Raw genomic sequence first — 27755 nt, 5'->3', positions numbered from 1 at the left:
CAGCCCTGGGGCCTGGGGGCCGTCACTTGCTTCCCTGCCTGAGATGGGCTTCCATTGAGCAGAACTGCCCTGGGCAGGTGAGCACTGGCTTCCCCGGTGGTCATGGCTGCCTCACGCTTCCCACAGCCTAGTATTGTGTCTGAGTGTCCAACAAACCAAGTCTAGCTCTGGGCCTCCCTCAGAGCAGAAGTGACAAAAGTACAGGCCTTGCCCTGGCTGGTTTGACTCAGTGGATAATGTGTCGGCCTTTGGACTGAAGGGTCCTGGGTTCAATTCCAGTCAAGGGCATGTACCTTGGTTGCGGGCACATCCCCAGTAGGAGATGTGCAGGAGGCAGCTGATTGATGTTTCTCTTCATCAATGTATCTAACTTTCTATCCCTCTCCCTTCCTCTCTGTAAAAAATCAATAAAATATATTTAAAAAAAAAAGTCCAGGCCTTCAGTTGGCACATACAATCCCCTCAATCCTGTCTCGGGCACTCCATGCGTCCCTTTTGCACACATGTATCCCAGATTAGAGCACACAGGGGGAAGGGGATGGTTCAGGGGAGGGCCCACGGGGCACAGACTTTGGGGCCGTTCAGATGCAACTTTAGACTTGTCACTAACCTTCTCTGAGGGCATTTCCTCATCTGTGAAACAGTGGTAACAGGCGGACTCATACCACCGCAGGGAGGATCAAGGCAGACGATTCAGGAAAGTGCTTCGCACAGAACATGGTACAGAGCAGGCAGTAACCACAGTCCTGACCCACATGCCTGGATCCGTAGAGGGTGCCAGCACCCATCAGTGATCCAAGCCAAAACCCAGAATCACCCTCCATCCTCCCTCTCCCTCATTCCCACCCAAATAATCCATCTCCAAAAACTTTGAATCTTGACTGTCAACTGCCCTCTATCACCCTCCCCGATCCGTGCTGCCCCCTCGAGGGCCCGGACTGCACCGCCCCCCCCCCCCCCCCCCCGCGTCGGTCTCCTCATCCCCACTTTGTCCAGCCTCCAGCTGGTTCCCGATATGGCAGCCAGAGTGATCTTTTCAAGATGCAAATCTAATCATGTTATTTCTCCCATCCCTGCCAGCATAAAAGCTTTCAAAGACTTCCTGTGGCTCTCTGGATGAAAACAGCCCCTTTCGCATGGTGTGAGGCCCGCTCAGGCTAGACTCTCCCTCTTTGCCAGCCCCTCCCCCCGGCCCCGGTGCTGCGAGCCCCAGCCTGTCTTCAGTCTCTGGTCCTCACTGTTTTTCCTGCCACAGGACCTTGGCACGTGCTGCTCTCTCTGTCTGGGATGCACTTGGCCACACTCCCTCTTCGTTACCCTTCAGACCTCCGCAAAAGCACCACTTCTTCAAGGAAGCCCTCCCTGACTTCCTCCCTGGTTGGAGCTTCCGTAATGAGCTCTTGCCTTTTGTCCTCAGCTGCCGGGAATTTTAGCCTCATTCACGTGGCTCTATGACTACCACCACTTCCTCTCCCTGCTGTCAGCTCCCTGAGGGCAGAGGCCAGGTCTGTTCTGTTCACCTTCCTACTCCCAGTGCCTGGCACAGTGAACGTTTGCAGAATAAATGAACGAACAAACAGCAGCTACTTGTACTATTGCAATTGAGAAGGCAAAATGTGGTCCCTCCTAGCATGTGCCAGTTACCGAGGAGACGAAACACAGAGAGACAGGAAACACCCACATGGCAGCACAGGGGAGGTGGTGGGAGAGCCTGCGCTCGGGGGAGGGTGTCCAGGGGTGGCCAGGCTGCTGGCCGGGCAGGCCTCACTCTCAGGGTACGTGTGCGACCCAGGCTGGCCCGAACCCCAGGGAAAGGGCTCTGAGCATCCCATGTTAACGGTCGCACCCCACAGGACCCCTCCTGGCCTGTCCACCCTGGGGTGCACCCGGCAGGGCCAGAGAGGTCCTGTGGGTGCGACCCTTAACAACGGATGCTCAGTGCCCTTTCCTTTCCCGGGGATGCAGCCTCATCCTAATGTCTGAGGGGGCGCCCTCCTCAACGTTCTCATAACCCCGGCCCCTTGGGTGACCCCTGGCCTCCCTGGAGCGCCGCCACTGCCAGGTAACACCTTCACCTTCCCACAGGAAGTGCAAGGGGACCTTCGAGGCGAGGTGCACCTGTGCTCGGGCCCTGGCTCCCAGGTGGGCCTTCACAGCCTCCCTGTGAGTCCCCGGCCACCTCACGCAGAACCCCCAGCTCCACCGGGGGTTCCCAAACCGATCTGATCAGAGGAAGGGAGGGGGTGCGGGGCCGGGAACAAAGCTGCTCGGCACCAGACACCAACGCCTCCCTGGGAACATTCAGTAACCGGGAACAGCTCGCACCCTCGACAGGCCCCGAGGGCTCGGCGGGATTATCATCCATCACACAGACAGAGATGTTGGCGACGCTCAGTCAACCAAAATAAGATGAAACTGTGCTCGAGTGTTCCGTACAGGGAGGCCAGGAAATGCACGCTGCACGGCAGAAGTGAATATTGAAGACGGTTAATTTGAAAATATTTGATGCTTTAATTCAACTAACGTTTCGTCGGTACTGGTGCGAAGCTTTGTTCTGGGAGCGAGGAGGACGAGCGAGGCACAGCCCACTGTCCTCCAGTGTCCCAGGGGGTGGAGGACTTTGTGAACTGGCAAGACTCGTGTGGAAAAGGACTTTCCCAAGAGTTCCAGCCAACCGACAATGACAGTGCGCGGGTCTCTCTGTGAACGACGCTGCACATGGTGCGCACAGACCCCCAAGGGCGGGCAGAAATGGCTACGTACGAACGACAGCAGCACACGCACGAAGCAACGTGAAGACGGGACCCCGCACGTATGCGTTCCACATCGCACGGTGTGTTCTCGTTGCCAGAAAGCAAACCTTCAACGAGGAAGCATCCGATTGTGTGTTAGGGAAAACGACGCAGCAATACAGGCTTCTAGAAGCGGCACCGCCACCTGCGAGCAGGCCCTTCTCTCCCGCACATGGCGCTGCTCCGGGACCACCCGAAAACCCCTGGCCTGTGAGCCCCCCGCCCCCAGCGGCCTCTCCCAGAGGACAGGAGGCAGGAAGCGGTGCAGATTTCAGGACGAGCTTCTAAGCACCTCCTCCCTCCACCGGCCACTCACGAGGCTCCGTGTCCTGGGTGGAGGGGAGGGTTTCAAAGGGAACAGAAGCAGCTCTCGCTTATGACCATTTACAAGCGCATAATAAGAGATCACGCCTCGCGGGGGCCTTGGGTCATGTCTGCGCTCGTGCCCCACTGCGCGTGTCTGACGGGGGACGGGGCACTTCAGGCAGGAAGGGACCGCCAGGTCCTGGTTATCCTCGCATCACGAATTCACTCACTCATGCAACGGCATCTGAGGATGACATGATGGCTGCTCACCTGCCCCCTCCACTGGGCCCACCCACCGGCCCCTGTTAACTCTTCCAGGTGCTGGTTATCCTCGCATCACCTCTGAGACGAGAAACTGTGTGCCTGTTTTTGTTCTGTTTTTTGCCTCTTTTCCAGAGATCACGGGAAACAAAGGCGGGTTGAGCCGCCTCGATGGGGCCCAAGGGGCGTGCGGTGTGGGTGACGGGGGCCCAGTGGAGGCAGCTACGGTTTCAAACAACAGCTGGGCCAGGGAGTGCAGAAGGTTCTTCAATCTGAAGCTGAGAGGAAGCTTTAAAAAGAAATAGCCAAGCTAATAATGTCTGAGCAAAGGGGGACCACAGGAGCCATGGTACTCAGTCTTGACGAATTCATTCACTCAGGCAACGGCATCTGAGGATGACGCGCTGGACGCCAGGGATGTGCTCAGTGTGAGGTGTCAAGATGTGCCCACGACACAGCCCTGGGGACGAGGTGCACAGCGTGGGCGTGCGTGCAAGAGCACCAAGTGTGACTAGGCGCTGACGCAGGACCGTGCGCACAGGGAATTATGCCCATAAACACGGAGGGACAAAGGGCCGCGGGATGCAGCCAGGGAGGTCCCCGGAGCCAGCCTGTCTCAGGCAAGGCCAGATGCGCCCCAGAGGCCGGGGGAGCCCCTCACGTGCGTGCGTCTGTGAATGCCGCACACAGCGGCTCCGTCTGGGGTCCCTCTCCTCTGAGGCGGTGGCAGACCCTCCGGGGCCCGGGGATGATGGGACACCTGTAGTGGGAAAGCACGTTCACTATCATATTCACTTTTTTCAAACATAGGGTAGTATTTTGAAACGTCAAATCGTGTTATAGAAGAATGTTAGAGGCCCGGCCGGTGTGGGTGGTGGTTGAGCATCGACCCACGCACCAGGAGTCCCGGCTGGACTCCCGGTCAGCGCGCATGCCTGGGTTGTGGGTTCACCTGGAGGGGGCGCGCAGGAGGCAGCTGGTTGATGATTCTCTCTCATCACTGATGTCTCCCTCTCCCTCTCTCTGAAAGCAATAAAATCATTTTTTTAAATAAAAGGAATGTGGAAAGTTTCCTTATTAATCCAAAGGGAGCCTGGGTTTCGAAAGGCGAAAGTCTGGACAGAGGAAGCGCCCCACGGCTGCCGGTCAGGAGCCGCGTGGGGACTCCCCAGGGTTATGTGAGTAGAGATCAACGTGCATCAGAACTGGCCACTCCTCCGAGAAGGGGCCTCGCAGGGGTTGCTGAACACGCGCCTCCTAACGTCTCCCAGCAGGTGTGCACCTCAGGCCCTTCCCTGGCCCCGCGCCCGCCTGCTCCGGAGGAAGAATAGGTGGTAGACGGAGTCCAACACAATCAAGGGTGCATGACCCTCGTCCGGCTTCCATAAGCCCTGAACACGGCCTGCTCCGCCCTGCGGGCTCCCTCTGCTGGAACTAGACTCCTGGACCCTCCTTACTAGCAGCTCCTTCCAGCCCTAAAGGAGGAAGCCCCTGGCTTCTGTGCCGCCCGCCGGCCTGGGCTCCTGGAAGTGACGGGGCCCGAGCTGGGCATGTCCCCCAGACTTCCAGCCGCAGGTCCACGTGGCCCCATCGGGATCACTGAGGGATGACACTCGGACCAGCGGTCTCCCAGGGCGGCCAGGTCACAGGGCGGCCTGCCGCTCTCCACCTCTGCTCCGGCTGGGCGGGGTCGGGGCAGGGAAGGCCCGGGAGGTGAAGGAGGCGGCTTACATCCATCTTGCTCCTCGCTGCACGGTCGCTTAGAGTTACAGCTCATAATAATGATAACAGCTGCCATTTATTGAGCACTTCGGCCATGCCTGGCACCAACTCAGCGCTCCACACACATTATCATGAGCACATTCAATCTCATTTACGTTCACAATGGCCCCTTGAGGAAGGGTTTATGGCCTGAATGTCGTGGATGAGGCTTTCGGAGGCCCCGAGATGCTGGGTGGCTCGGCTAAGTTCACGTAACGAGGAGGTGGCAGAGCCAGGATGCAGACCCAGGTCCATAACAATAAACACAAGGGCTTATTATATAACACGCCGCGTGCTGCGCTGGGTTCGGCAGGCGTGCCTGACATGGATTATTCACTTAACAAGGCGAGACGGGGCGGACAGCTTAGGACATTTGTCCCGGGTCGCACAAGGGCAGCCAGTGGAGGGCAGGCTGGGGTCCAAATCCCGATCTGACCTCTCACCCACACTCTCTGTGACCCCCGACACTAGCCGAGGAGGGGCCCAGGAAACGATGCTGGCCTGAAGATAAATGGCAGCTCACTTTCCGAGACCGACACCGGCCATACCGGGAGCGCGAACGCAGGGAACTGATGGCCAGACAAAGCCGGCTGCAGCCTCCCCAGCCCGGCCCTGGTTGCATAACCCACCTCTGCTTTCCGGAGGCCCTGGGGCCAGGCCTCCCACAGAGGGTTTGCCACCCTCGTCCCCTGGCCCAGCCTCTGTTAAAGGAGCCTGCTTCTCAGAGTGACAGCCCGGAAGAGGCGAGCCAGTGGTCGGCAAACTCATTAGTCAACAGAGCCAAATAACAACAGTACAACGATGGAGATTTCTTTTGAGAGCCAAATTTTTTAAACTTAAACTCTATAGGTAGATACATTGTTATTAACTTAATTAGGGTCCTCCTAAGGCTTAGGAAGAGCCACACTCAAGGGGCCGAAGAGCCGCATGTGGCTCGCGAGCCGCGGTTTGCCGACCACGGGGCTAGACCATTTGGGGTTGTTTCATCCTCACGTCCAGAGTCCTGACATAATGCCCGCCCCTCTCAGCAGCCCCTGAGCTCATGGCTGCAGGTGCGGCTGGCTGCCACGAAGCCCTGCGTGGAGGGAGGGCGCTGGCTGCGGTCAGCACTGGCCATGCGAGGACCCCTGGCCAGCTCTGCCGCGAAGACGCTAGCTCTGAAATGCGAGAGTCCCAGGGCATGTGCCCAGGGTCTCAAGCTGACCTCAAAGGCACTGACATCTCAGCCCCGCTTGTCGGAAGGCGAGGCAGGAGCCTCAGTTATCCTTCTGCCACCCCTCCCCCTAGAGCAGCGGTTCTCAACCTTCTGGCCCTTTAAATACAGTTCCTCATGTTGTGACCCAACCATAACATTATTTTCGTTGCTACTTCATAACTGTCATGTTGCTACTGTTATGAATCGTCATGTAAATATCTGAAAGGGTCGTTCCACTGCCAAAGGGGTCGCGACCCACAGGTTGAGAACCGCTGCCCTAGAGTCTGCTGGGCAGCACCTTCACTGCAGGTCAGGGCCGACGATGCCAAGAGCATCCAGAAAACACTTCCCACGTCCCTGCTGCTGCCAGGCCCCGGACGAGGCGAGAGCACAGGAAGGCTCACGGGCTGAGGGGCAGAAAGACGAGAACACGGATGCACACGGAAGTCCTTGGCCCCCACCTCACTCTGCAGCCTCGTCAAGCCCATCGCGCCCTCCAAGCGTCACTGTCTGCTCCCAGCACTCCCGGGATTTCCATGCCTCCATGCCCCTGCCCGGGCTGTGCCGCATGGCTAGTGAGCTTCTAAGCCTCCCTCAGGAATAGCAAATGTGTTCTCCTCTGTGACTCTCTCCTCGACGCCCACTCCCTCCCGTGAGCTCCCACAGTGAGCGTCCAGAGGGCAGTGCCGATTGCATCCTACTGACTGTCTCTCCAGTGACTGCACAGACCCCGGGGGCCCAGGTCGGGAGACCCTCCCACCCGCCAGCTCAGCCCCCGCCACCTCAGCCGGGGACACGTCAGCCCTTCAGCCCTCGGCAGCTGCTCCAGAGGCCAGCACTGTCTTCTCTGCTTCCAGGGTCATCCTAACTCTCGGAAGGGCGGTGTATGTGAAAATGCCCTCTCCCTGCCCCACGCCCGCTCCAGGGCCTGGGACACAGTCAATTATCCTCGAGCCGGTGAATACCTGTCTACCTGTCGTTGGAACTGATTTTTTTTATTTGAAAAACACAGCAGCCTAGACAAACACCCTCAGGCTCCTGAAGATTCCAGCGGCAGCAGCACTAACGAGCAATTAGGGACCCGGGTGATGTGCCGGTGCAGACTCCAAGGAAAGGGGTGATGGTTGGGCAGGTGCGGTCAGGCCTGACCCTCAGGCCCCGGGACTCCCAGCCCGGGAGGTTCATTTACGCCGAAGTCAGCAGCCTGTGCCCAGGGAACGGACTGGGAGCCCTGGACACCGCGTGGAGGCGGTCAGACTTCATTCTGCGGGCAGTAGGGAGCCACTGAAGACTTCAGGGGGTGGGCAGAGCGCACTGATCAAGCCGCACGTGGGCAAGATGAACAAGCAGAGGCGCAGGGAATGAGCTGGGAGGCTCATGAGCCTCCCCCGCGGGCAGCTGGGAGCTGGTGGGGAGGCCGTGCGGTGGCCCCGGACGCTCAGGCCTCGCTCGCTCCCTGGAGGGCCGGAGTCCACGCCTGTCTGGCCTGGAAGCTCGGCACAGCAGAGGTGCCCCCGGGGCAGAGGGGCCTCTGGCAGGCCCGGCAGATCGTAATCCCGCCCAGCCTCAGTTTCTCCATCTGTCACCTGGGAAAGTCCCCCCCCCCCCCCCCCGCCCCACACACACAGAAGGCAGATGACAAGGGGGAGGAAAGATCCCCCAAAGGCCCGATTCTTTCTTGGTTTGGAGGCCGGGGCTACAGGCAGCCTCTGAAGAGAAGCTGGCTCCCCCCTCCCTGCCCCCTCCCAGCTGCCCAGCAGCAGGAGAGGCACCTGCTGCCCACCCTCCAGCCTCGGGGGACAGAGGGCAGGCTCCATCCACCCCAAGTTAAGGTCAGCGGACAGCACGGGGCCGCGTGGGAAAGGCTGCGGCAGGAGAGCGATGACGAGCTGCAGGCCTTCCGAGGCGTGGCAGCTGGCCGGGCGCAGCAGTGAGGTGAGGCGAGGCCCGCGTGAGTAGCGCCTGGCCACGCCGAGAACTGGAAATGTCATTATCTGTTATTTACCACAACAGAGGACAAGAGGCTGCACAAAATTACCGTTCCTGGTAACAGCTGCTAAATGGATTTGCCAACACTGCTTCCTGCTGCCTGCGTTCTCTCGAATGTACAATGACCAGACCCAGGGGAAAGGGCCACGAAGCTCCGGTGGCAAGGGGCCCGAGGGGGTGCCAGACAGCTGTCTCAGGAGGGAGCCCAACCCCGACCCCAACCCAGGACTAGAGACGGTTTTGCTCACTCATGAGGGGCCGGCCGGCCTCCCAGTGACTCTCATCCATGACTCAGCAAACTCAAACCCCTTGCAAACCCCCAGATGTGTCCGGGCTCCGCCCAGCATCCCGTGTGTGTGTGTGTGTGTGTGTGTGTGTGTGTGTGTGTGTGTGTGACAAACCTCTGTGGGGAGTTTGCTCCAGGGGCAGCCAGGGGGCCTATGATCCCTTCTCCAGTGTTAGAGGCACTTAGTCAATGGCCTTGGCACCCAATTGGCAAGCTGGCACCTAATATCACCTTCCTTTGGGGGGTCTGTGTCTCCTATGAGTCTTCAGCTCTTTTTACCCCCCAAAGAGTGAGCAAAGTTCTGAACTGAGATGTGAGGCCCTGGCTATGCCACCAGGAGCAAGTCATCTCTCAGGGCCTCAGTTTCTCCAACTGGGAAATGGGTTTAATCACTGTCTATTGCCTCCCTACCTCCTGGGGGCTATAAAGGGTATACGGCATCACAGAAACAGCAGAGACAGAGGGGCGTCTCAGAAGCACAAGCCAACCCCCACACTGGCGTCCCCCTGCTAAGAGGACAGGAACTCAACCCCAGCCTGAGACAGAGAGATCTGGAAAGCAAACCTGCCATTGCTTTAAAGTAACAGCACACCAAGCTCCGTCTACTGCCCCAGAACCTGCTCCTCGGGCCTGCACTGGCCCCCACAGGTCAGGGGCGGCCGCGGCCACAGCTGTGAGCTAAGGCTTATGCATCTGTGCCTCTGGAGTACAGCCTGGTTGACGGTTTTAGAGCATCCAATAGGCTCTCTCGCCCACCACCAGTCCCCCTCCAGGTCTGCCTCTGGACCTGACCTGCCCAGAGACCCACTTGCTTCCGAATAGAACCCTTTTTCCAATGGCTCTGCTGCAAAAAGGACACGCCTTAGCCAGGCACCAGGGCCCTTCACAAGCCTCACTTCATTCACTCCACCCTCCTCGGCCCGCCTCCCTCTCGCTGCCGACTCCCCACATCCCCAAACCATTCGCTATGCCAAATGCACCCCCCGCAGGCCCTGCACTCCACTGTCCCCCTGCCTCTACAGAGCTGTGCCTCCTCCTGCACTGCCCTCCCCAGGCACCTGGGTCTCCACCCTCCAGGCTCCCCACCCCCCCTCACAGAGCTCTCCTGCGCCCTCTGCCTGGCGCCACTCCATGCCCTGCTCCTACAGCACTCCTCCCGCTGCACTACACCCTCTGCCACAGCGGGAGCTGCTGGCGGGCAGGGCGTGGCAGGCAGGCAGGCTAAGTGGACAGGGTCTCCGGAGGGTGTAGTGCAGCGGGAGGAGTGCTGTGGTTCTCAACCTTCTGGCCCTTTAAATACAGTTCCTCATGTTGTGACCCAACCATAACATTATTTTCGTTGCTACTTCATAACTGTCATGTTGCTACTGTTATGAACTGTAATGTAAATATCTGATATGCAGGATGGTCTTAGGTGACCCCTGTGAAAGGGTCGTTCGACTGCCAAAGGGGTCGCGACCCAGAGGTTGAGAACCGCTGACCTAGTTATTCCTAACAGAAAGGGGCAAAGGGAAGGCCAGACCTTACAGGCACGTCATGTGGGCAGCTCTGCGGGGAAGCTGCAGCCTTACACTCCCCAGGGGCCTCCCGGCTACTCCCCGCAGATAGCTGGGGGAGGGGGCTGGACAGGTGGGAGACAGACACCCAGTAAAGTTGGGGTGACATAGGGAAGGTGCTTACTGTCCGTCACACCCGAGAACAGAGGTAATCGGCCGGAATGGGCGTGGCCACTGCAGGGGGGCAAAATTTGGAATATTTAATTCCCTAAACCAGGGGTGGGGACATCTGGCCCACGGAATCATTTGGTCTGTCCCTGCCAAGGCATTAGGGGTGAGTTAACTAAATGTCTGACCCAGCGTAGCAGCTACTTTTTAAGCTGATAATTTTGTATGGCCCGCGAATGGTGCTGCAAATGTCCAAGGGCCCTCGGCAGAAACGAGGTGCCCCACCCTACAACGAAGGCGTGCGCTCTCACGCTCTCGGTTCCTCCTGATCGACTCCTGGCTTGTGGGGCGCTCACGCTCCTGCTCCCCTACATTCGCCCACACGGCCCACAGCCATGGGGGGGCCCCCCCACACAATGACTAATGGACTGGAACTAGCCTGATGCTGCGACACTAGAGACTGATTTTGCTTTGAGCTTTACTGAAGGGATGCAATTCCTTGGAAATAACGCTTTCTGCCATATCTCATCCTCCATGGGGGCCTCTGGAAATCCTTACTCCAGTGGTACCCCAAGAACCCCACTCCCGCTCACAATGGGGAAAGACCACCCACACTTTTCTCTGGTATCACAGGTTCTAATTGAATGGCCATAAGGCTGGTCTCCCGGAAGCTCTGGGATTTGCCACCAGAGGGTCTCGAGGTTCCCCAAGCCCACCCTGGCTCTTGGCAGCTCTTCATCTGCCCTTGACCTTGAGCTGAAGGTCAGTGGCACGGCAGGGTGAGCAGACTGGTCTCTGGACTGCTCCAAGTGGCAAGAAAGAAGCTCCTCTGGGGAAGAAAGACCCACCGCAGGCACCAGAGCAGCAGGAAAGAGACGTGCCTAACCGAGACGTTCTGACCGTCAGATCCTGAGCAGGCACGCGTTCCACGGTGCGTGGTGTCTGCTCCCACCCTCCGATCCCGCACCAGCAGCCAGGCCCAATCTTGCCAAGCAGCCCGGGTGACACGGCAGCCAGTGCCGGCCCTCAGGGCCGGCGGATTAAGTGACTTTTTCCGGGAATTTAGGAAACATCAGTAGCTGAATGAAAAAAATCCATCTTGGTAATGAGGCCCAAGCTCACGTCTGCTACATCTGAATTAGGCTGAGGAGGACAGGGGCACGGCGAGGCCAGTCTGGAGGCAGCTCAGATGCAGCGACTATTGCTCAGGGCTGCCGCTGCTCTTGCGGCCACACCTGAGGGTCAGCAGGGGACATGGATGGGTTCCGTCGCGCCCCCATTCAGGAGGGAGAGAGATCCTGCAACAAGCTGCACCCCCTAACCCTTGTGCACTGTTGGTGGGAATATAAAATGGTGCGGCCGTCACGGGAAGCAGGATGGCAACTCCTCCAACAGCGAAACAGAACGACCACGTGGTCCAGCAGCTGCTTCTGGGGACAAGCCCAAAAGACTCGAAAGCAGGGGCTCAAGGGGATGTTTGCACATACATGTTCCTGGGAGCACCATTCACAACAGCTGAGAGGCAGAAGCAATCCCAGAGTCCACTGTCGGAGGAGCGGGTCAGCGCCATGTGACATCTACATACAAGGGAATATTAGCCTTAAAAAGAGGGGCCTTCTGGCACCTGCTACCACATGGATGGGCCTTGACAACAATACGTTAAGTGAAACAAGCCAGTCCCAGAAAGACAAGTACTGTAGGACTCCGCTTTATATGAGGTCCCTAAGGTGGGCAAATGCATAGCAACAGAAAGTACGAGGGTGGATGCCAGGGGCTGGGGAGGGTGCGGATGAGGAGTTAATAAAACTGGGACAGAGTTTCAGTTTTGCAGCATGAGCTAGTTCTGGAGGTGATGGTGGTGATAGCGCAACGTGAATGTACGGCATGCCCCTAAACCGTATGTACACTTAAAAATGGTTTAAAAAGCAAATTGTATGTTATGTATATTTACCACAAGTTAAAAATAATTTTTAAAATGGCCTCCTCCTATTTCAGGGACTCAAGTGAATCCAGGGAGCAGGGTGGGGGGGGGGGCAGCCCCCATCCCACAGACTCCGCAAGGGCCAGGCCTCAAAGCTTTGAAGGGTCACTTGTGGGGCCTCCCCCTCCCCGGGCCTCCCCAGCGCTCTTTCTGTTCTCACTCAAACCCCATTCTTCCCAACCCCGCACCTCGTCCACGCTGCTCCCTCTGCTCAGAACCCTTTCTGCCAGATCTGACTTTTTCTTGTTATGGCCTCAGCTCAAATGTCACCTCCTCATCTGAGGCCCTCGCTGTACATGCAAAATAAAATAACTGCCTCCCACGCCCTCCCCACTGGCTCTTACAGTGCCCGCCCGCCCTCCCTCCCTGCTTTGTGTGTTTTTGCCACTTTCTGGAATGACTGTATTTATTTGCCCTTGTCCTTATCGCCTTTTCTTAGCTTATAACGCCAGGGGGCTAATGCAGCAGAGCAGTCATTCATAAAAATGCTCGGAACCAGACTGCTTGGGTTCAAATACTGGCTCCACAACTAACTAGCTGAGTCACCTTGGGCGAGATTCTTAACCACTCTGTGCCTCAGTTTACACATCTGTAAAGGGGGCATGATAACAGTGCCAACCCCATAGGGTTGCCAGGAGGACTGAAGGAGTTAACATGTGACAGGCCCTTAGAGCAGCGTCTAGCAGAGTGAGTAAGGGAAGTACTGGCTCTTATGATTACGAGGGTGAGGCCACCGCCCACCTTGTTCATCACAGTACCTCCAGGGCCTGGCTGTAGCGTGAAATGAATGAAAAAATTCTGCAGAGACAAGCCCTTCATGAAGTTAAGTTTCATTTGCACGCATGGGCCTAGGGAGCTGAGTTGGCTCCGAAGGAAGGAAAAGTCTTCCCAAAGGGCTGCCCACGCTCCCACCGCCCAGGCCCTGGGCCCCTGAGGTGGGCCCAGCCAGCCCCAGTGTTTAGCTGTTGGAGTGGGAACATCCTAAGACCATCAGGCTGCTTCTGAAAGTCCAGGGAAAGAGATTTTTACCCCCAGTGGTGGGGAGGGCAGCCAGCCCACCACGGCCAGCACTGGACAGAGTGTGGGGGAAGGGCGGCCTCTGACAGGGCCTTCTGGGTGCTCCTGGGATCCTCAAAGGCATCACCCATCACCCACACCTTGGCCCTTAAAGGGACTTCTCCTGTGTTCGTTTCTCTCTGTCTCTTACCATCGTACTTTTCCCATTTAAATCTGAAATCAGTGCAGAATCGATGTGGTATGTGGTGTGAGCTAAAGGTCAGGATACATTTCTTCCATACGGATATCCAATGACCTCGCGTTATTTATCCAAAAGACCATTCTGTACCCACCTCATACCAATGTTCCCTCTGCCATAAATTGGCCTTAATGTCTCTCGTTTTGGTCTTAGGTGTATAGAAATACCGATTTTCTTGTACACTGAAATTGTACACAACAGCCTTGCTAAAGGCACCTACTAATGCTAGCCATTCGCATTTCGGTTCTTTCAGATTTTCTAGTTATATAATCATGTTATTCGTGAGTAATGATAGTTATTTGTTTTTGTTAATCCTCACTCGAGGGCATTTTCCCCATTGATTATTAGAGAGAGGGAGGGAGGGAGAGAGACACATTGATGTGAGAGATGCATCGATTGGTTGCCTCCACATGGCCCCAACTGGGGCCGGGGATCGAACCTGTAACCCAGGTACCATGCCCTTGACCTGGAATCAAATCCGAGGCCCTCTGTGCACGGGCCGGCCCTCTAATTACGAAGGCACACATAAGGACAGTTTAGCTCTTCGTTTCTGATCCTTATGCCATTCGTTTCTTTTTCTTGCCTGATTGCACTGGCTGGGCCTCCAGTACAACACTGGGTAGAAGTGGCGATAAAGATACAAAGAACTTGTCTTATTCCCGGCTTTAGGAGAAAAGTTTTCAATATTTCATTGAGTAAGATATTTCGCCTCCTGTGTTCTTTATTTTTTAAACATATTTTTATTGATCTCAGAGAGGAAGAAAGAGGGAGACAGAGAAAGAAACATCAATGATGAGAGAGAATCATTGATCGGCCGCCTCCTGCACGTCCCCTCCTGGGGACTGAGCCTGCAACCCGGGCATGGCCCTGACCGAGAATCGAACCGTGACCTCCCCGTTCATAGGTCGACGCTCAGCCACTGAGCCACACCGGCTGAGCTCTCCTGTGTTCTTTAGGAAGATATCCCCGCTTCTCCCAGAAAGGAAAAGCACACCGGGTAAGGAACGGTGGGGCAGCACAGCAAGCACCCCTGGGGGGCCCCGTGCCCCACTGCCCAGCCAGGTGACCCAGGAGGCCACAGGGCGCCCACTGTACCCATTTTCCACCTGTGACTGGGAAACAGCCTCACCCCCAGTCCCGACAGCTTTGTGCTGAGAAGCAAACGGGGTGACGTTGGTGAAAGTGCTTGGTAGACTCTAAAGCAGCAGTTCTCAACCTGTGGGTCACGACCCCTTTGGAGGTCGAACGACCCTTTCACAGGGGTCGCCTACGACCATCGGAAAACACATATTGAATATATCATTACATATTGTTTTTTGATTAATCACTATGCCTTAATTATGTTCAATGAAAATACATCCTGCATATCAGATATTTACATGACGATTCATAACAGTAGCAACATTACAGTTATGAAGTAGCAACGAAAGTAATTTTATGGTTGGGGGTCACCACCACATGAGGAACTGCATTAAAGGGCCATGGCATTAGGAAGGGTGAGAACCATCTACCCTAACACACAGGGACACCATGGCCCCGGTGCTCACGGTTGGAAAGGCCAGCACGGCCCGAGGGGAGGGGGCGTGCGAGTGGGGGGATGCGGGTTGTGTGTGGGGGTGTGGGAGGTGTGGTGTGGTATGTGAAGGTGGGGTGCAGTGTGAGGGGAGTGGGGGTTGTGTGGTGCGTGGGCGGGTGTGGGGAGGGCAAGGGGAGGCAGAGAAGCAGAGGGAAGGCCGGCCACTCCAGGTCCTTCACCACCACCTGAGCCAGGCCTGGTGCCGGGACCTCAGAGCAGGCGTTTTCAAACTAAGGAGAATCGGAATCCCCTGGGGGGGCTTGTTAAACACAGATCCTGCCCCCACCCCCAGCTTCTGGTCTGTAGGTGCAATGCACTGAATGGGTGGGGCCCCCTTGATGGGATCAGTGGCCCTCAGGTTACTGCCAGCTTTCCTGCTGGGGGTCTCGGCTGAGACCCCTCCCATACCTCCTCAGAGCCTCGAGCAGGCTGTGGGGCCAGGGCCAGGTTCTGGCTGGCGCCTTCCCTCCAGCACCTCCCCATCCTGAGCAGGGACACCCACCCCTCACGCAGCTGGACCAGCTTAGAGCAGAGTGCGATGCTGCCTCGTCCTCTCTCACGGGGACTCGCACACATCGCTGAGACCGCCGCTTCCTGGGCAGCCTCCTCGGCACCCTCACCACGAGGCACATTTTGTCTGAAGCCAGAAAAAAAATCCCATTGCTTCCCTTGCACGGTGAAAGCACCATCCAGGGCCTGGGCGGGCTTTCCTGCAGCCCGGCCCCGCCTCCCATCGCTGGTGAAACCCGACTCGCAATTAAACCGCAAGCTGGCTGCCTCAGATCCTGAGCAATTAGGAGCGCCAGGCCTCTCTAATTAACCAGCGGCCCCTCTCCCGTCCCACCACAGCCCTCCCCTAATGAGGGCGGGCAGCCTGGGCGTGCGGGCCCAATTACTGAGGGGCGGCTGCCACAAGTGCCCGAATCAAGGGTTCCACCCGCACACTCGTTAGCTTGTGGCTGCTGAAACCCACCAGGGCTCCTGCAGGAGACGCCTCCGTGTGGCCAGGAGCCCCTGCAGACCTGCCCCCAGGCCTGGATCTGGATACTCCCCACGTCGGATGGCCACAGCAGCCTGCCCATGGCCACACGCCTCCGGGACACACCTGCCCACTGTTGCAAAAGGGGAGGAAGTGGAGATGGAAATAAACAGAAGCACCCCAGTCACTGGCGAACCCAGAGTGGAGGGACCCGGATGCCCCCCGCTAGGCCAGTGCCCTGTTAGAGCTCTCTCAGGCCCCCAGGGCTGCCTCTGTAACCCAGTCACATCTGTAATGAATTACCCACAGTCCCAGAGGGCAGGGTCTGTGTCTCCACACCGCACCCTGTGCCGGCACCAGGAGGAGTCCACGTCCAGGACGTGTTGGTTGGCTGAGAGAATGGATGACGAGGTCCTTCCCTCCCAGGCGCCAGTGCCCCGATAGGGGCTAACGCTTGGCCGGGGGCTCTCCTGGTTCTCTAAGGATCCAGGCCTGGCCGGTGGCTGCAGGGTGCCTGTGATATCTTTGATCATCTCCCAGGGGCCTGGGGCCCTGCGGACCTGCCCACTCTGCTCAATGCAGCTTGGCCCCCAAGAGCTCTTCCTTCTCACAAGGCCCCTCTCCCACAAAGGCAGTGGTTCTCAACCTTCTGGCCCTGTAAATACAGTTCCTCACGTTGTGACCCAACCATAACATTATTTTCGTGGCTACTTCATAACTGTCATGTTGCTACTGTTATGAATCGTCATGTAAATACCTGATATGCAGGATGGTCTTAGGCGACCCCTGTGAAAGGGTCGTTCAACCGCCAAAGGGGTCGCGACCCACAGGTTGAGAACCACTGCACAAAGGTCTCAGCTCTGCCCCATGTCTTCAAGTCCCCATGATCTTGCTTCTGTCCCTCCTCTAAGTTCCCCCTGTTCCTAAGTCAAATCTGATGTCATGTCCTGTGTTTTTTCTTCTTTCAGTCCACTTCTCCCTGCCCTCGGGCCTGCGTCCTCACAGCCCGGGGCTTGCCCAGCCCGTTTCCAGCTCCACGTCTTTGCTGTGCTGCTCTCCCGTGCCCGGAATGCCCTTCACTCTACTCTCGGCCTCTCAGAAGGCTTCAGGAGCCAGCGCCTCCAGGCAGCCCTCCCGATTGCTCTTAGTCCTGGAAACCTTGGTCCCCGCTATGGTCAGCATCACTCCAGAGAATACTGTCTTCCCACTTTGACCATCAGGACCTGAGGGAAGTGATTATTATGGACACGTGTCCTTTTGGATTCCCCTAACCCAGGATTAGCCCACAGCAGGCTGAAAAGGCAGACCGATAGCGTAGGAAGTGCAATCCTAGCATACGATTTGGCTCAGAGGAGAGTTGTATTTACTGAATAAAAACCAATAATGTTTATTGAGTACTTACTGTGCCATACAAGGCTTCAGGAGCTCTGCATATAATATTTAACGCGCATAACTCTAGAAGGCACGTAGTATGATAGTCCCCATTTTACAGATCAGGACGATGATAAAACACATGATTAAACAAGTGTTCTGAGGCCATGCAGCTAGTGGGAGAGCCTCATTCTTACCTGGGCCTGTGAGGCCCAGAGGTCCACTCCCCAGGGCTGGCCCTAGAAGCCAGGCCATCTGACCTTCAGGCTCCAATCCTTCCCACCAGGAAGCATAGGGTACCATGTGCTTACACATGTGTACACACACACGCATGTGCATGCACACACGCACACACATACACATGCACACGCACACGCATGCGCACACACGCACTTCTGGGAGCCAGGATGCAAAGCCACAGAGCTGGGCCAGCACTAGAACTGGTCCAGGCTGGGCAGCCAGAGTGGCAGGGCCAGAGCAGGGCCTTACCTTCCTGCAGTCTTTGCAGAACACGGACGAGCTGCCCAGGTAGCCCAGCACCTCTCCACAGAGCAGACACTGGGACAGGCCGTTCCCCATCACGTTGTGCCTCATGGTGTCCAGCCGCTCCACCAGCCGCCTGCAGCACAGGACACAGTCCGATGGGAGGGACTTCCTGTCTCCATCCCCACCACGGCCCGGACCTGGCTGCCACGGGCCCCACCCTACACAAGCCTGGGTGCTGTTCCCTCGCCCGGGGCACTGTTCCCTGCCCGCCTCTTTCCCTGGCTAGAACCCCTAATCATTCACTTACTCGCCAATACTGACTGAGCATCCATGAGGGGCTGGATGCTGGGAATATGGTAGCAAACAAGCCAGAGGCAGACATGGCCCCTGCTCTCACGGAACTTATGCTCAATAAAGGGCGAAAGTCCAGGCACAAGGAACAAGCAAACTGCCTTCCGAGGGGAAAGCACCATGAAATAAAGTGAGTGGGCGGGAGGGAGGCTCCCAGGGCCAGGGGCATGTTAGATGTGGCCCGGGGAGGCCTCTCTGAGGACATCCGAGCTGAGAGCTGAAGGATGACAAGGACCGGACCATGTGCAGAGCTGGGGAGGGGAAGCCCGAGGCAGAGGGAAGCCTGGAACGTTCCCCGTGAGGAAGGCCCGCACCCCGGCATGATCAGAAGGCCAGGGTGGCTGTGCTCTGAGCACCCGGCAGGGGGCCTGGGATGAAGGCAGGCGGGAGGGGTGAGGAAGGCGGATTACATGGTTCTGTCGGCCACAAAGCGGAGCTTGGATTATTCTCTCAGGTCAATGGGAAGCTACTGAGGAGTTTAAGCAGAGGAGTGATTTGATCCGAGTGACATTTTTAAAAGCTCACTCAGGATTACAGGGGTGTGTGTTGGGGGGGGGGGGTTGGGGGGGGGGAGAAGCCAGCAGCAGGTGGTGGGAGTTGAGGAAGGAGGTGGAGCCTGGGATGGGCTGTGTTTCAGAGGCAGCCTCGATGGCCTGCGGGTGAGGGGAGGAAAGAGAGACCCAGGAAGGCACAGAGGCCTTTGGTTTGAGCGACAGGGCAGATGAAGCAGAAGGAGAGAGAGCGAGAAAGAGCCCGTCTTTGACCTCTGAAGCTGAGTGCCGGGAGCCTTCCATGAACCCCACTGAGCCTGGGGTAGGTGCCCTCCTCGGGGTCCCCCAGCCCACTGTGACCCGTTTCATGACAACCGATAAGCAGTGCTGCGATCTCTGTGAAGCGGGCAGCCACTGCTGCTGTGCTGGCAGCAGCATCGCCAGTGCCCAGTGGACACCCAGTGAGAGTTCCTGAGTGAATGAAGGACAGAGTATGGCTACACTATCTCCTCTCATCGTCACACCCCCCCCCCCCGTCCCCCCCCACCCCCGCCGCCGTGAGGAAGATGCTATTTCTTCCCATTTTAAAGATGAGAAGACTGAGGTTCAGAGATGTGGAGTCACTTGCCAGGGTCACACAGCTCTTAAGAGGCGAAGCCTGGGTCCCCACCCAGACCCCACTCCCATGGCAACTCGATCTGCTCCCAGACTCTGCCTGGGGCCGAGGGAGAGCAGACTGGGCAGGAGGCGGCCTCCCCCCTTGCCCTCTAGCCAGCACTCCTGACCTCCACGGGGTCACGGTCCCTTACCAGGACCTGCAGGGCCTCCGGAGCATCCGCCCTGGCCTGACCCGCTTGTTCTCGGGGACCCCGTCAGTGCGACCTCCTGCCTCCTCACTCATGAAACACACGGCATGCACCCGCCTCCTCCTTCTGAGACGGTGAACCCGAGGCACTGCCTTCTGGGCCACTCTGTGCCCCTGGCAAACCCGGTGCTCGCAGAGGGGCCAGGCCATGGGAGCCGCCCAGGGAGGCACAGGCGGCCGCCCAGAGGGAGGAGCGGGCACATGTGCTTCCTACTCACAGAGGAGCCCACAGGGAACACCCCCCTGCTCTCCGCACACCCTCCTGGGTGTCGATCGTCAGCTGGGGCGTCTGCGAGCGCCTGCAGGGCCCGGGGCAGCCCAGGGCCGGAGCCAGCTCGGGTGGGAGAAAAGCGAGATAAGGAGTCTGATCTAAACCCTCCTGTGACGACGACAGTAAGAGGCCGTGTGACTGAGCCAGGCACACGGAGCCGCTGGGAGAGCAGGGTCCTCGCAGGGTCCTCGCAGGGGTCTTTCACTGTCTGGAACCGGGTGTGTCTACCGTGTCCGACTTTTTGCAATGGTCACACATTTAGGAGAAAAGGAGAAACAGAAGAAGCACACGGAGGTCGGAACCAAGTGAGCTCGGCCCGGGGCAGCGCTCTGCGTCTGTTCTCCCACGCGTGCTCTTCGGATTCTCCAGGAACTGCGAACGGCTTTTGGAATGAAACAAGCAAGAGAAGGCCCCACAGAGCGGGCTGAGGACTGTGAGGTCGTCCACTCTGGAGCCCGGAGGCCGAGGCCGGGACAAGAGCTCAGCACAAGCGGGGGAGTGTCTTCTGATGGAGTCTCAGGTGGGGCCATCCAGGGTCGGCCTCCGCCGAAACCCTTCGCTGCTGGGCCACAGCGGGCCCTTCGGTGTGCAGAGCTGCGCAGTCCCTAACACTGCACCGCTCTCACCCCCACAGCCTGGGCCCACACAGCTGCCGCTATCCCCATCTTACAGGTGGGGATACCGAGGCTTCGATGGGCTGGGTTACGCGTCTGCACTGCAGGGCGGAAAGCCAGCCCTGGGGTGAGGGCGCCAGACTGGCCGCCCCCTGGCCTGGCACTGAGCGCCCTGCTCTCCTCCCGTCTGCTCTGGCCCAGCCCGAGCGCCCTTACCCGACCCTCTGCTGCTCCTGGACGTCCAGCCGCTCGGCCCTCTGGATGACCTGCAGGATGGCCTCCACCTCGGCCGGGCTGAGGCACTGGCTCTTCCTCTGCTTCTCGGTCTGGTAGGTGTGCACAGACCAGCCTGTCTGCAGCCTCGGGAGAGAACACAGGCTGAGGTCACCCCGGTGCAGACCCCAACACCCTGCCAAAGCCACAGGGGGAAGGGTTCAGGGAACGGGAGCTGCCAGGCTCCACGTGCCGGCGCTGCCACCCACTCACAGAGACGGCAGCACCATCTCAGCGCCCCCGGGAGGTGGGAGCACGGAATGCGCCCGCTGTACAAATGGAGAAGCCACGGCCACGGCCACGGCCACCGCCACGGCCACGGCCATGGTGTGTGAGGTTTTGAGGGAGGAGCATAGAGGATGAGCAAACGAAGAATAGAACCTAGATCTGCATCACAGAAGACAGTGAGATGGCGCTTAGGAAGGGATAGGAAAGAACTGTAATTAGGTTTAGCATGAGCCTTGAGGATAAAAGGAGATTGACAGCATTTTGAAAAGACAGGGTTTGAGGGCAGGAGGGTAATGGAGCTGCATGAGAGGAGAGGTGGCCGGGGCAGGCAAGAAGGAGAGGTGGCTGGGGCCTGGCTCAGGGGCTCAGCCGTCTCCACTCCACTGGGCTGCGGTGACACCTCCTGTGGCTGTGGCTGTGGCCAGGGCCGAGGGCAAGGACTCAAACCCTTTCTGTTTTTCTAGGTGGGGAGAGGGTGGCAGCAGCCGGCCCAGCCCCCCACTCCCTGCCCTGGGTCCCAGCTTCTCCGAGACATTCTGTACCAGTTGCTGGGAACAGAGATGGACAAGATGGCAATGTCTCCGCCGTGAAGACTAGAATATGCTGGGGAGACAGATGCCCAATCAACGGCACAAACATTTATTTAATTAAAAATGACAAGAGCTATTTATTCCACGCACATTCGTTGATGCCAGGCTCATCGGTGCTGGGACACGCTGCTGGGGGCTGCAGGTGGGTGTCAGGAGGCTGTATAATAAGGGGAACTGAACCAGTCAGAGGAGGGAGGGCACCAGCACCGCCACCTGTCCCGGCGGGCGCAGGGCCAGCCCGAGGCTCTGCAGACACCCCCTCTGGACCTCGTGTCAGCCTGCAAAGCAGGCCTCCCCATCCTCAGAGGAGAGAAGAGGCCGGGCACAGCTAGATGCCTCTACCTTTCTAAAGGCAAGTCAGGAGTCGGCAGGCCTCCCGGCCAGGGGAGCTCCCACCTAGCATCTAGCGGCTGCCAACGGCCCTGCCAGGCCCCCCCCAGGGCCTCCTCCGAACCTTCCTTCCCACCTCTATCTGCTCACCCACTGAACCCCAGCCATTTACATTCTCACTGATTCCTGCCCTGCTCCCTAGCCCTGTCCCATCAGGCCCCGTTCCCACTATGGGCATGGCTGTCCCTGAGCATCGTGTTCCCCGAGGTGCCCCTCCTCAGAGCCAAAGGAGGCCATTCAGGTTGCAGCCCCCGGGGAAGAACCTCCAGGGGTGCCCGGCACCCATCGGTACGTCCCCAGAGGGGGGGCCCCCAATCCCTGGCCTCACGTGGTATGCATGAGCAACAACTGCTCCCCCCGTCCCTGGGCTGCATGCTGTCGCCAGGCCTTTGCTCACGCTGTGCCCTGCACCTGGGGAGCGTGCCCCCCTCGCTAAGCCCCTTCCCGCGGTGCACTCCTGTGCTTTTGGACACGATCTTCACCAGGAGGCTTTTCTTGATCCCCTCCAAGGTGGTAAAGTGTCCACTCTCAGCTTTCATAAGGCCTGGGCAGAGCGCCAGGGAGTTGGCGGCGGGGGGTGGGGTGGGGGGGTTGGGGGGTGGCAGGGGGGTGTCCCTGGTGTCAGATAAGCCTGAGTGTCCCCTTCATCTGTCAAACTGTGTCAGTTCCAGAGCCAGCATTTCCCAGTGGGACTGCGGTCAAAACAATGTGCCATCAGAGGCTGAAACATTATGCTGAGGCAAGTGGGACCCTCGTTCTCCCCTCCAAATGCAAATCCCTGGAGGACCAGGCCCTGCCCCATCCGGCCCTGCCCACCTCCCCGTCTTCCCTTTACCCCATTCACCGTCTCACTCACGCTCTGCATTCCCCTCAACACCGGCCTCCTGATAGGTCCTCTTCATGGTCCTTTTACCCCAGGGCCTTTGCACATGCCATTCCTTCTTCCAGAAGCCCCTCCCCTGTATTCCCATCTAACATTTAACTCTCCTCCAGGATCAACACAAGTATCACACCCTCAGGGAAGCCTCTCCAATGAAGTCAGCACCCCTCCCACCCCCGCTGTCACAGCACATGGGTGAGTGTGTGTACAGAGCTCACGCCCCCCCATGAGTGCCTGGAGACGAGAGACCATGGTGGTCTCGCTGGCTGCTGTGCAACCAGTGCCAGGCACACCGTCAGGGTTCAGAAAATGTCCGATGGTGGCTGGAGGACAGAAGGACAGACCGAGCGAGAGCGAGGAAAGGCAATTTCCCCAGGCTTCCCAGAGGGACCCTCAGTGCAGTGCCTGGGTGTGGGGATCTGTAGCACCCTCCTTTACCCAGGCATTACCAGGAGCTTGACATTACAAGGAGGCTGGCATTACAAGGAGCCTGGCATTACAAGGAGCCTGGCATTACGGCGGCACACCCCGGGGAGAAGATAAAAGCATTTGCTCCTCTAAAAGGTGCCACGACAGCTCTGGCTGCTGCTGAGTGCAAGACAAGGTCAGGGAGAACTGACGGAAATGCTGGAGGGGTGGCGAGGGGTCACCCTTAGCCCCAGAACACAGCTCTCCCCGCCTCCTCCTCGTATCCCGCCAGGCAGGACACAGCTTGCCTGGCATCCGGAGACAGGGAGAGGGGCTGGTTTCCTCCTGGTACTTCCCCTGTGGGGGCTGAGCCACCCGGTGAGAAGGACAAATTAACTGTTGTGCAAAGATTCCTGCGACTCGGGCAGGACTGCGCTCTTCTCGGGCATTTCAGACTCATTTCTCTCCCCTTTGATGTTGCGGTGCTGGGTCCCTGCAGGCTCCTCACATCTAATTGCAAAAAAAAATTTTTTGAACTCGGTCCCATTTGGGAAATGCCGGCTCTGGTAACTGACACAGTTTGACAGATGAAGGGGACGCTTAGGTTTATCGGACACCAGGGACCCCCCAGCTCCCTGGAGAGACAGGAAACAGGAAGGCAGGAGGGGCATCGGCGAGCCCCTGGCCTTGAGCCAAAGGGGAACAGCAGGCGGAGGCCGTCTGAGCGGCACGGAGCTGAGGGGTCACCAGGAGGAGAGGCAGCAGGAAAACCAGGACCCCGAGGGGGCAGCCGGAACTGCAGGGACTGTGATGGGCCAGGAGGGGCCAGGAGCGTGGAGCAGCCCTGGGCGCCCGCCGGCTGTGTGTGTGTTTCGGCTCCTCGTTCACTCTGTCCCTCTGTCAGGGCCAGGCACCCAATTACCAATGGGCCTCCAGCAACCCAGGAGTCCCCGCCTCCAGGGGCTCAGGGGCTGGAGACGCAGGGACAGGTGGATGTATGCTTTTCACAGAGAAGGGGAGGGAGTGGCCTGGCTCCCGGCAGCCGGTGGTGACAAAGAACACGGGTGCGGGCGTCAGGAGGGTCCCGGTGTGGCCCTGGCCCTGGCAGGGGGCCCCGGCTCACTCTCCGCGCCTGCGAAATGGAGAGAAATTCCGCCTGGCGGTTACATGCGTGAACGGCTGTTCAGGGCCCAGCTCAGGGCGTGGAGCCTGGTGTCTACGCGAGAGGCACTTGTCTCCAAACTTCTCTCTCTGGGTCCCTGGGACTGAATGTTGCCAAAGGAAGGAGGGAACCACGACGGCGAAGGAAGGGAAGGCCGGCCCGGGCCTCGGAGGTACTCACTTGGCTCGCAGGGCGAGCTGCCGGTCATTGGGGCAGACCCACTGGTGGCTGCCGCTGCCGAAGATGGTGTCGGCCATGCTCAGAGCCCCCAGCCAGCGTGGGCGTCACATCTGGGGGAGAAGAGGACAAAGAGAGAGCGCGTCACTGGCTGGGGTGCAGGTGGCAGGCAGGTCCCGCAGGCCCCGCACACGGGCACTGCCAACCTCTCCCCGTACGTTGCCCCTGACGCCTGGAGGCTCACCATCAGAATCACTCCTCCAGCCAAACTCTATTCCCTCCAAACTCCTCTTTCAAAGGCTGGCAAACCCCTGGCGGGGTGGGAGGAGGCTGCGCCCTTCAAGTACAGCGCCTGCCGTGCGTGCCTAGCACATCACCTCGCAGGAGGGGCCGGGGCAGGGGTGGGGGCTATGGCTAGACAGCCCCTCTTGGGGGAGGGGGTCCGGAGCAGCGGCCCAGGCACATGGGTGGCTGAAGCCAGCTGCCTTCCTCAGCTCTGCTAACAAGGCCTCACAGACGCTGCTCCCCGCGGGATTCGGCACAGCCAGCAATCCCGGTGCCAGAGCAGGAAGGAGGCAGAGAGAGGCGGCTGCAGCCAGGCTGCCACCCTGCACAGCTGCAGGGGACACGGCGTAGAGGGCGCCCTTGAAATCTGCAGAGACATGACGCCGCTCCAGAACTCCCTGGCGGCTTACCTTCTGCAGCCTGGCCTACCGGCTCTCTCTTTGCCACCCAGGGTATGTGTCAGAGGGGAGAGAGCACAGAAGAGAGAGCCATTTTTGAGGGAAGGAACCCCAGGGCAAAGACCAGGGCTGTGCTGAGCTGTCACACTCCCCTGTCCAATCCCACCCAGCCCAGTGGCTCTCAAACACAGGACTTCTTTCTTTTTTTAAACGCCGATGTGATGGGAGAGAGATCCTGCATGTGCCCCAACCAGGGCCAGGGACCAAGCCTGCAACCGAGGTATGTGCCCTTGACCGGGATTGAACCCGGGACCCTTCAGTCCGCAGGCCCAGGCTCTGTCCACTGAGCCAAACCGGCTAGAGTCACAGGACTTCTTCCTTTACACTCTGAAAAATCACTGAGGTTGGAAATTAGTCTTGGCAGTTCCTCAAATGTTAAACCATCTGACCCAGAAACTACTTCTAGGGATATGCCCAAGAGAACTGAAAAACACATCCACACAAAACCTTGCGCGTGAATGTTCACGGCAGCATTATGCATAATAGCCAAAGAGTGGCAACAATTCAAAGGTCCATCAACTGACAAAATAGTAAAGAGTGGCTTATCAAACAATGGAATACTATTTGGCCATAACACGGATAAACCTTGAAAACATTAATCTAAGTCAAAGAAGCCAGGCACAAAGATTACTACATATTGTATGGTTCTGTTTATATGAACTATTCAGAACACGCAAACCTAGAGACAAAGAGTAGATTAGCAGTTGTCAGGACTGGGTGGTGGTGTGGGGGGAAGGAGTGGGGAATGACTGCTAGGGGGTGCGGGGTTTCTTTTTGATGGAAATGTTCTGGAGTTAGTGGTGATGGTTGCATAACTTTGTGGAATACACGAAAACCACTGACTTCACCTTGAAAAGTGTGAATTTTATGGTATGAGAATTATATCTCATTAAATTTTTATAAAAATTCTTGAGGACTCCAAGTGATGTGGGCTATATCTATTGATATTTTTAATATGAGATATTAGACAGAGAAAACACTTAAAATTCATTAAAAATAAAAACCCCATTAGATGTTCATTTAAAAAAAATAACTATTCTCAAAACAAAAACCCTGAGTGAGACTAATAGCATTGTTTGACATTTTTACAAACCTATGTAATGGGTGGCTTAACAAAGCCAGCTGGGTGCTCACATCTGCTTTTTCATCCAATCTTTTGCGATATGTGGTTTTATTCAAGTGCATGAAAGAAAGCCAGACTCTCACAGATACGTGCCAAGGTTGGAAAGGGGGGCGCATTTCCAGGTCATTGTGGCTAATCTCTCACACGGCACCAAAACTCAACAGTTGGTTATTTCTTAAAGATTAATTCTAATGTGGCATCTGAAACCATATCAATAAACTCTTCACATTTGCGAGACAATGAGACCAAATGCCTTATTATTATTATGAAAGTAATTTCGATCTTGTAGACCCCCTAATCTGTTGGGGACCCCCAGCCCATGGCTTGAAAATGGCTATTCCAGACTAGTGTCACCCATTTCTGTGATGACCAGCAGGGGGCAGCGTGCAGACTACAGCTAACTGACCCACACGGGGACCAAGTCCACGACCTTGACCACAGGGGTCTCTCTATCCCACTCAGTAAGCACATTCAGGCACCTGCCTCCCCCTGCAGACTGCCTAAGGGGAGAGACGCATGGAGACCCCATGGCCAGACCACACTGGGATGCCACCATCATCGATGGCCCCCTCAGATTTAAAGTCTGGATCTTCTCTCAAATGAGACTAACATACAATCCAGGAAAACACAGGTGGGGTAAAAAAAAATGAGACTCACAACTTTGCCAGGTGTACCGATTAATAATGTGGATTTTGTAATCAAAGAAAACACGATAATTTCAAGAGAAACATCAGAAGTGCTTTATTCAAAGTAATGTCCATCGCTAGCTACACATTCCCCCATCTTTCAGGTAATTTGTGGATACCGCCCCAATAGAACTTTTCTTGTTTTGAGGCAAACCATTTAGAGACCCAATTTTCCACTTCTTCGTACGTTTTGAAGTGCTGCTCAGAAAGTGCATGTGCCATCGATCGGAACAAGTGGGAATATGAAGGAGCAAGGTCTGGTGAATACAGCGGGTGGGTTAATGCTTCCCAGGCAAGATCTTTTAACGTGTCTTTAACTGGTTTTCAAGTGTGTGATTGTGCTATCATGAAGCAAAATTACTTTGCCGTGTCTTCTGGCACATTCTGGTCATTTCACGATCAAAGTGTGGTACAAATTGATTATTTGTTGTCAGTAGCGAACAGTATTAACGGTTTCACCTGGTTTTAGAAGCTCATAATACACCCCGCCTTCCTGATCCCACCAAACACAGAGCATTGTCTTCTTTCCGAAGTGATCTGGCCTTATAGTCGATGTTGTTGGTTGACCTGGATAAACCCATGACTTTGTGCGTTTGGGATT

General features: G+C 57.2%; 1 protein-coding gene across 5 annotated transcripts in view; it reads right to left on the bottom strand.

Moving 5' to 3' along the window:
• The window catches only part of RPH3AL (rabphilin 3A like (without C2 domains)), a 133733-nt gene that overhangs the window by 54519 nt on the left and 51459 nt on the right, over positions 1-27755 (bottom strand). For all 5 annotated transcript variants that reach the window (XM_036340949.1, XM_036340948.1, XM_036340952.1 and 2 more), the window contains exons 2-4: positions 24606-24715; positions 20711-20854; positions 17906-18035 (exon numbers count right to left, since the gene is read on the bottom strand). In XM_036340949.1, the coding sequence (XP_036196842.1) occupies positions 17906-18035; positions 20711-20854; positions 24606-24682 (351 nt within the window). In that variant the 5' untranslated portion in view covers positions 24683-24715. The remainder of the gene's footprint in view (positions 1-17905; positions 18036-20710; positions 20855-24605; positions 24716-27755) is intronic.

The sequence above is a fragment of the Myotis myotis genome, unplaced genomic scaffold, assembly GCF_014108235.1.
Source record: "Myotis myotis isolate mMyoMyo1 unplaced genomic scaffold, mMyoMyo1.p scaffold_m19_p_17, whole genome shotgun sequence".
Taxonomy (NCBI): Eukaryota; Metazoa; Chordata; class Mammalia; order Chiroptera; family Vespertilionidae; genus Myotis; species Myotis myotis.
This window is presented reverse-complemented; position numbering and strand designations above follow the sequence as displayed.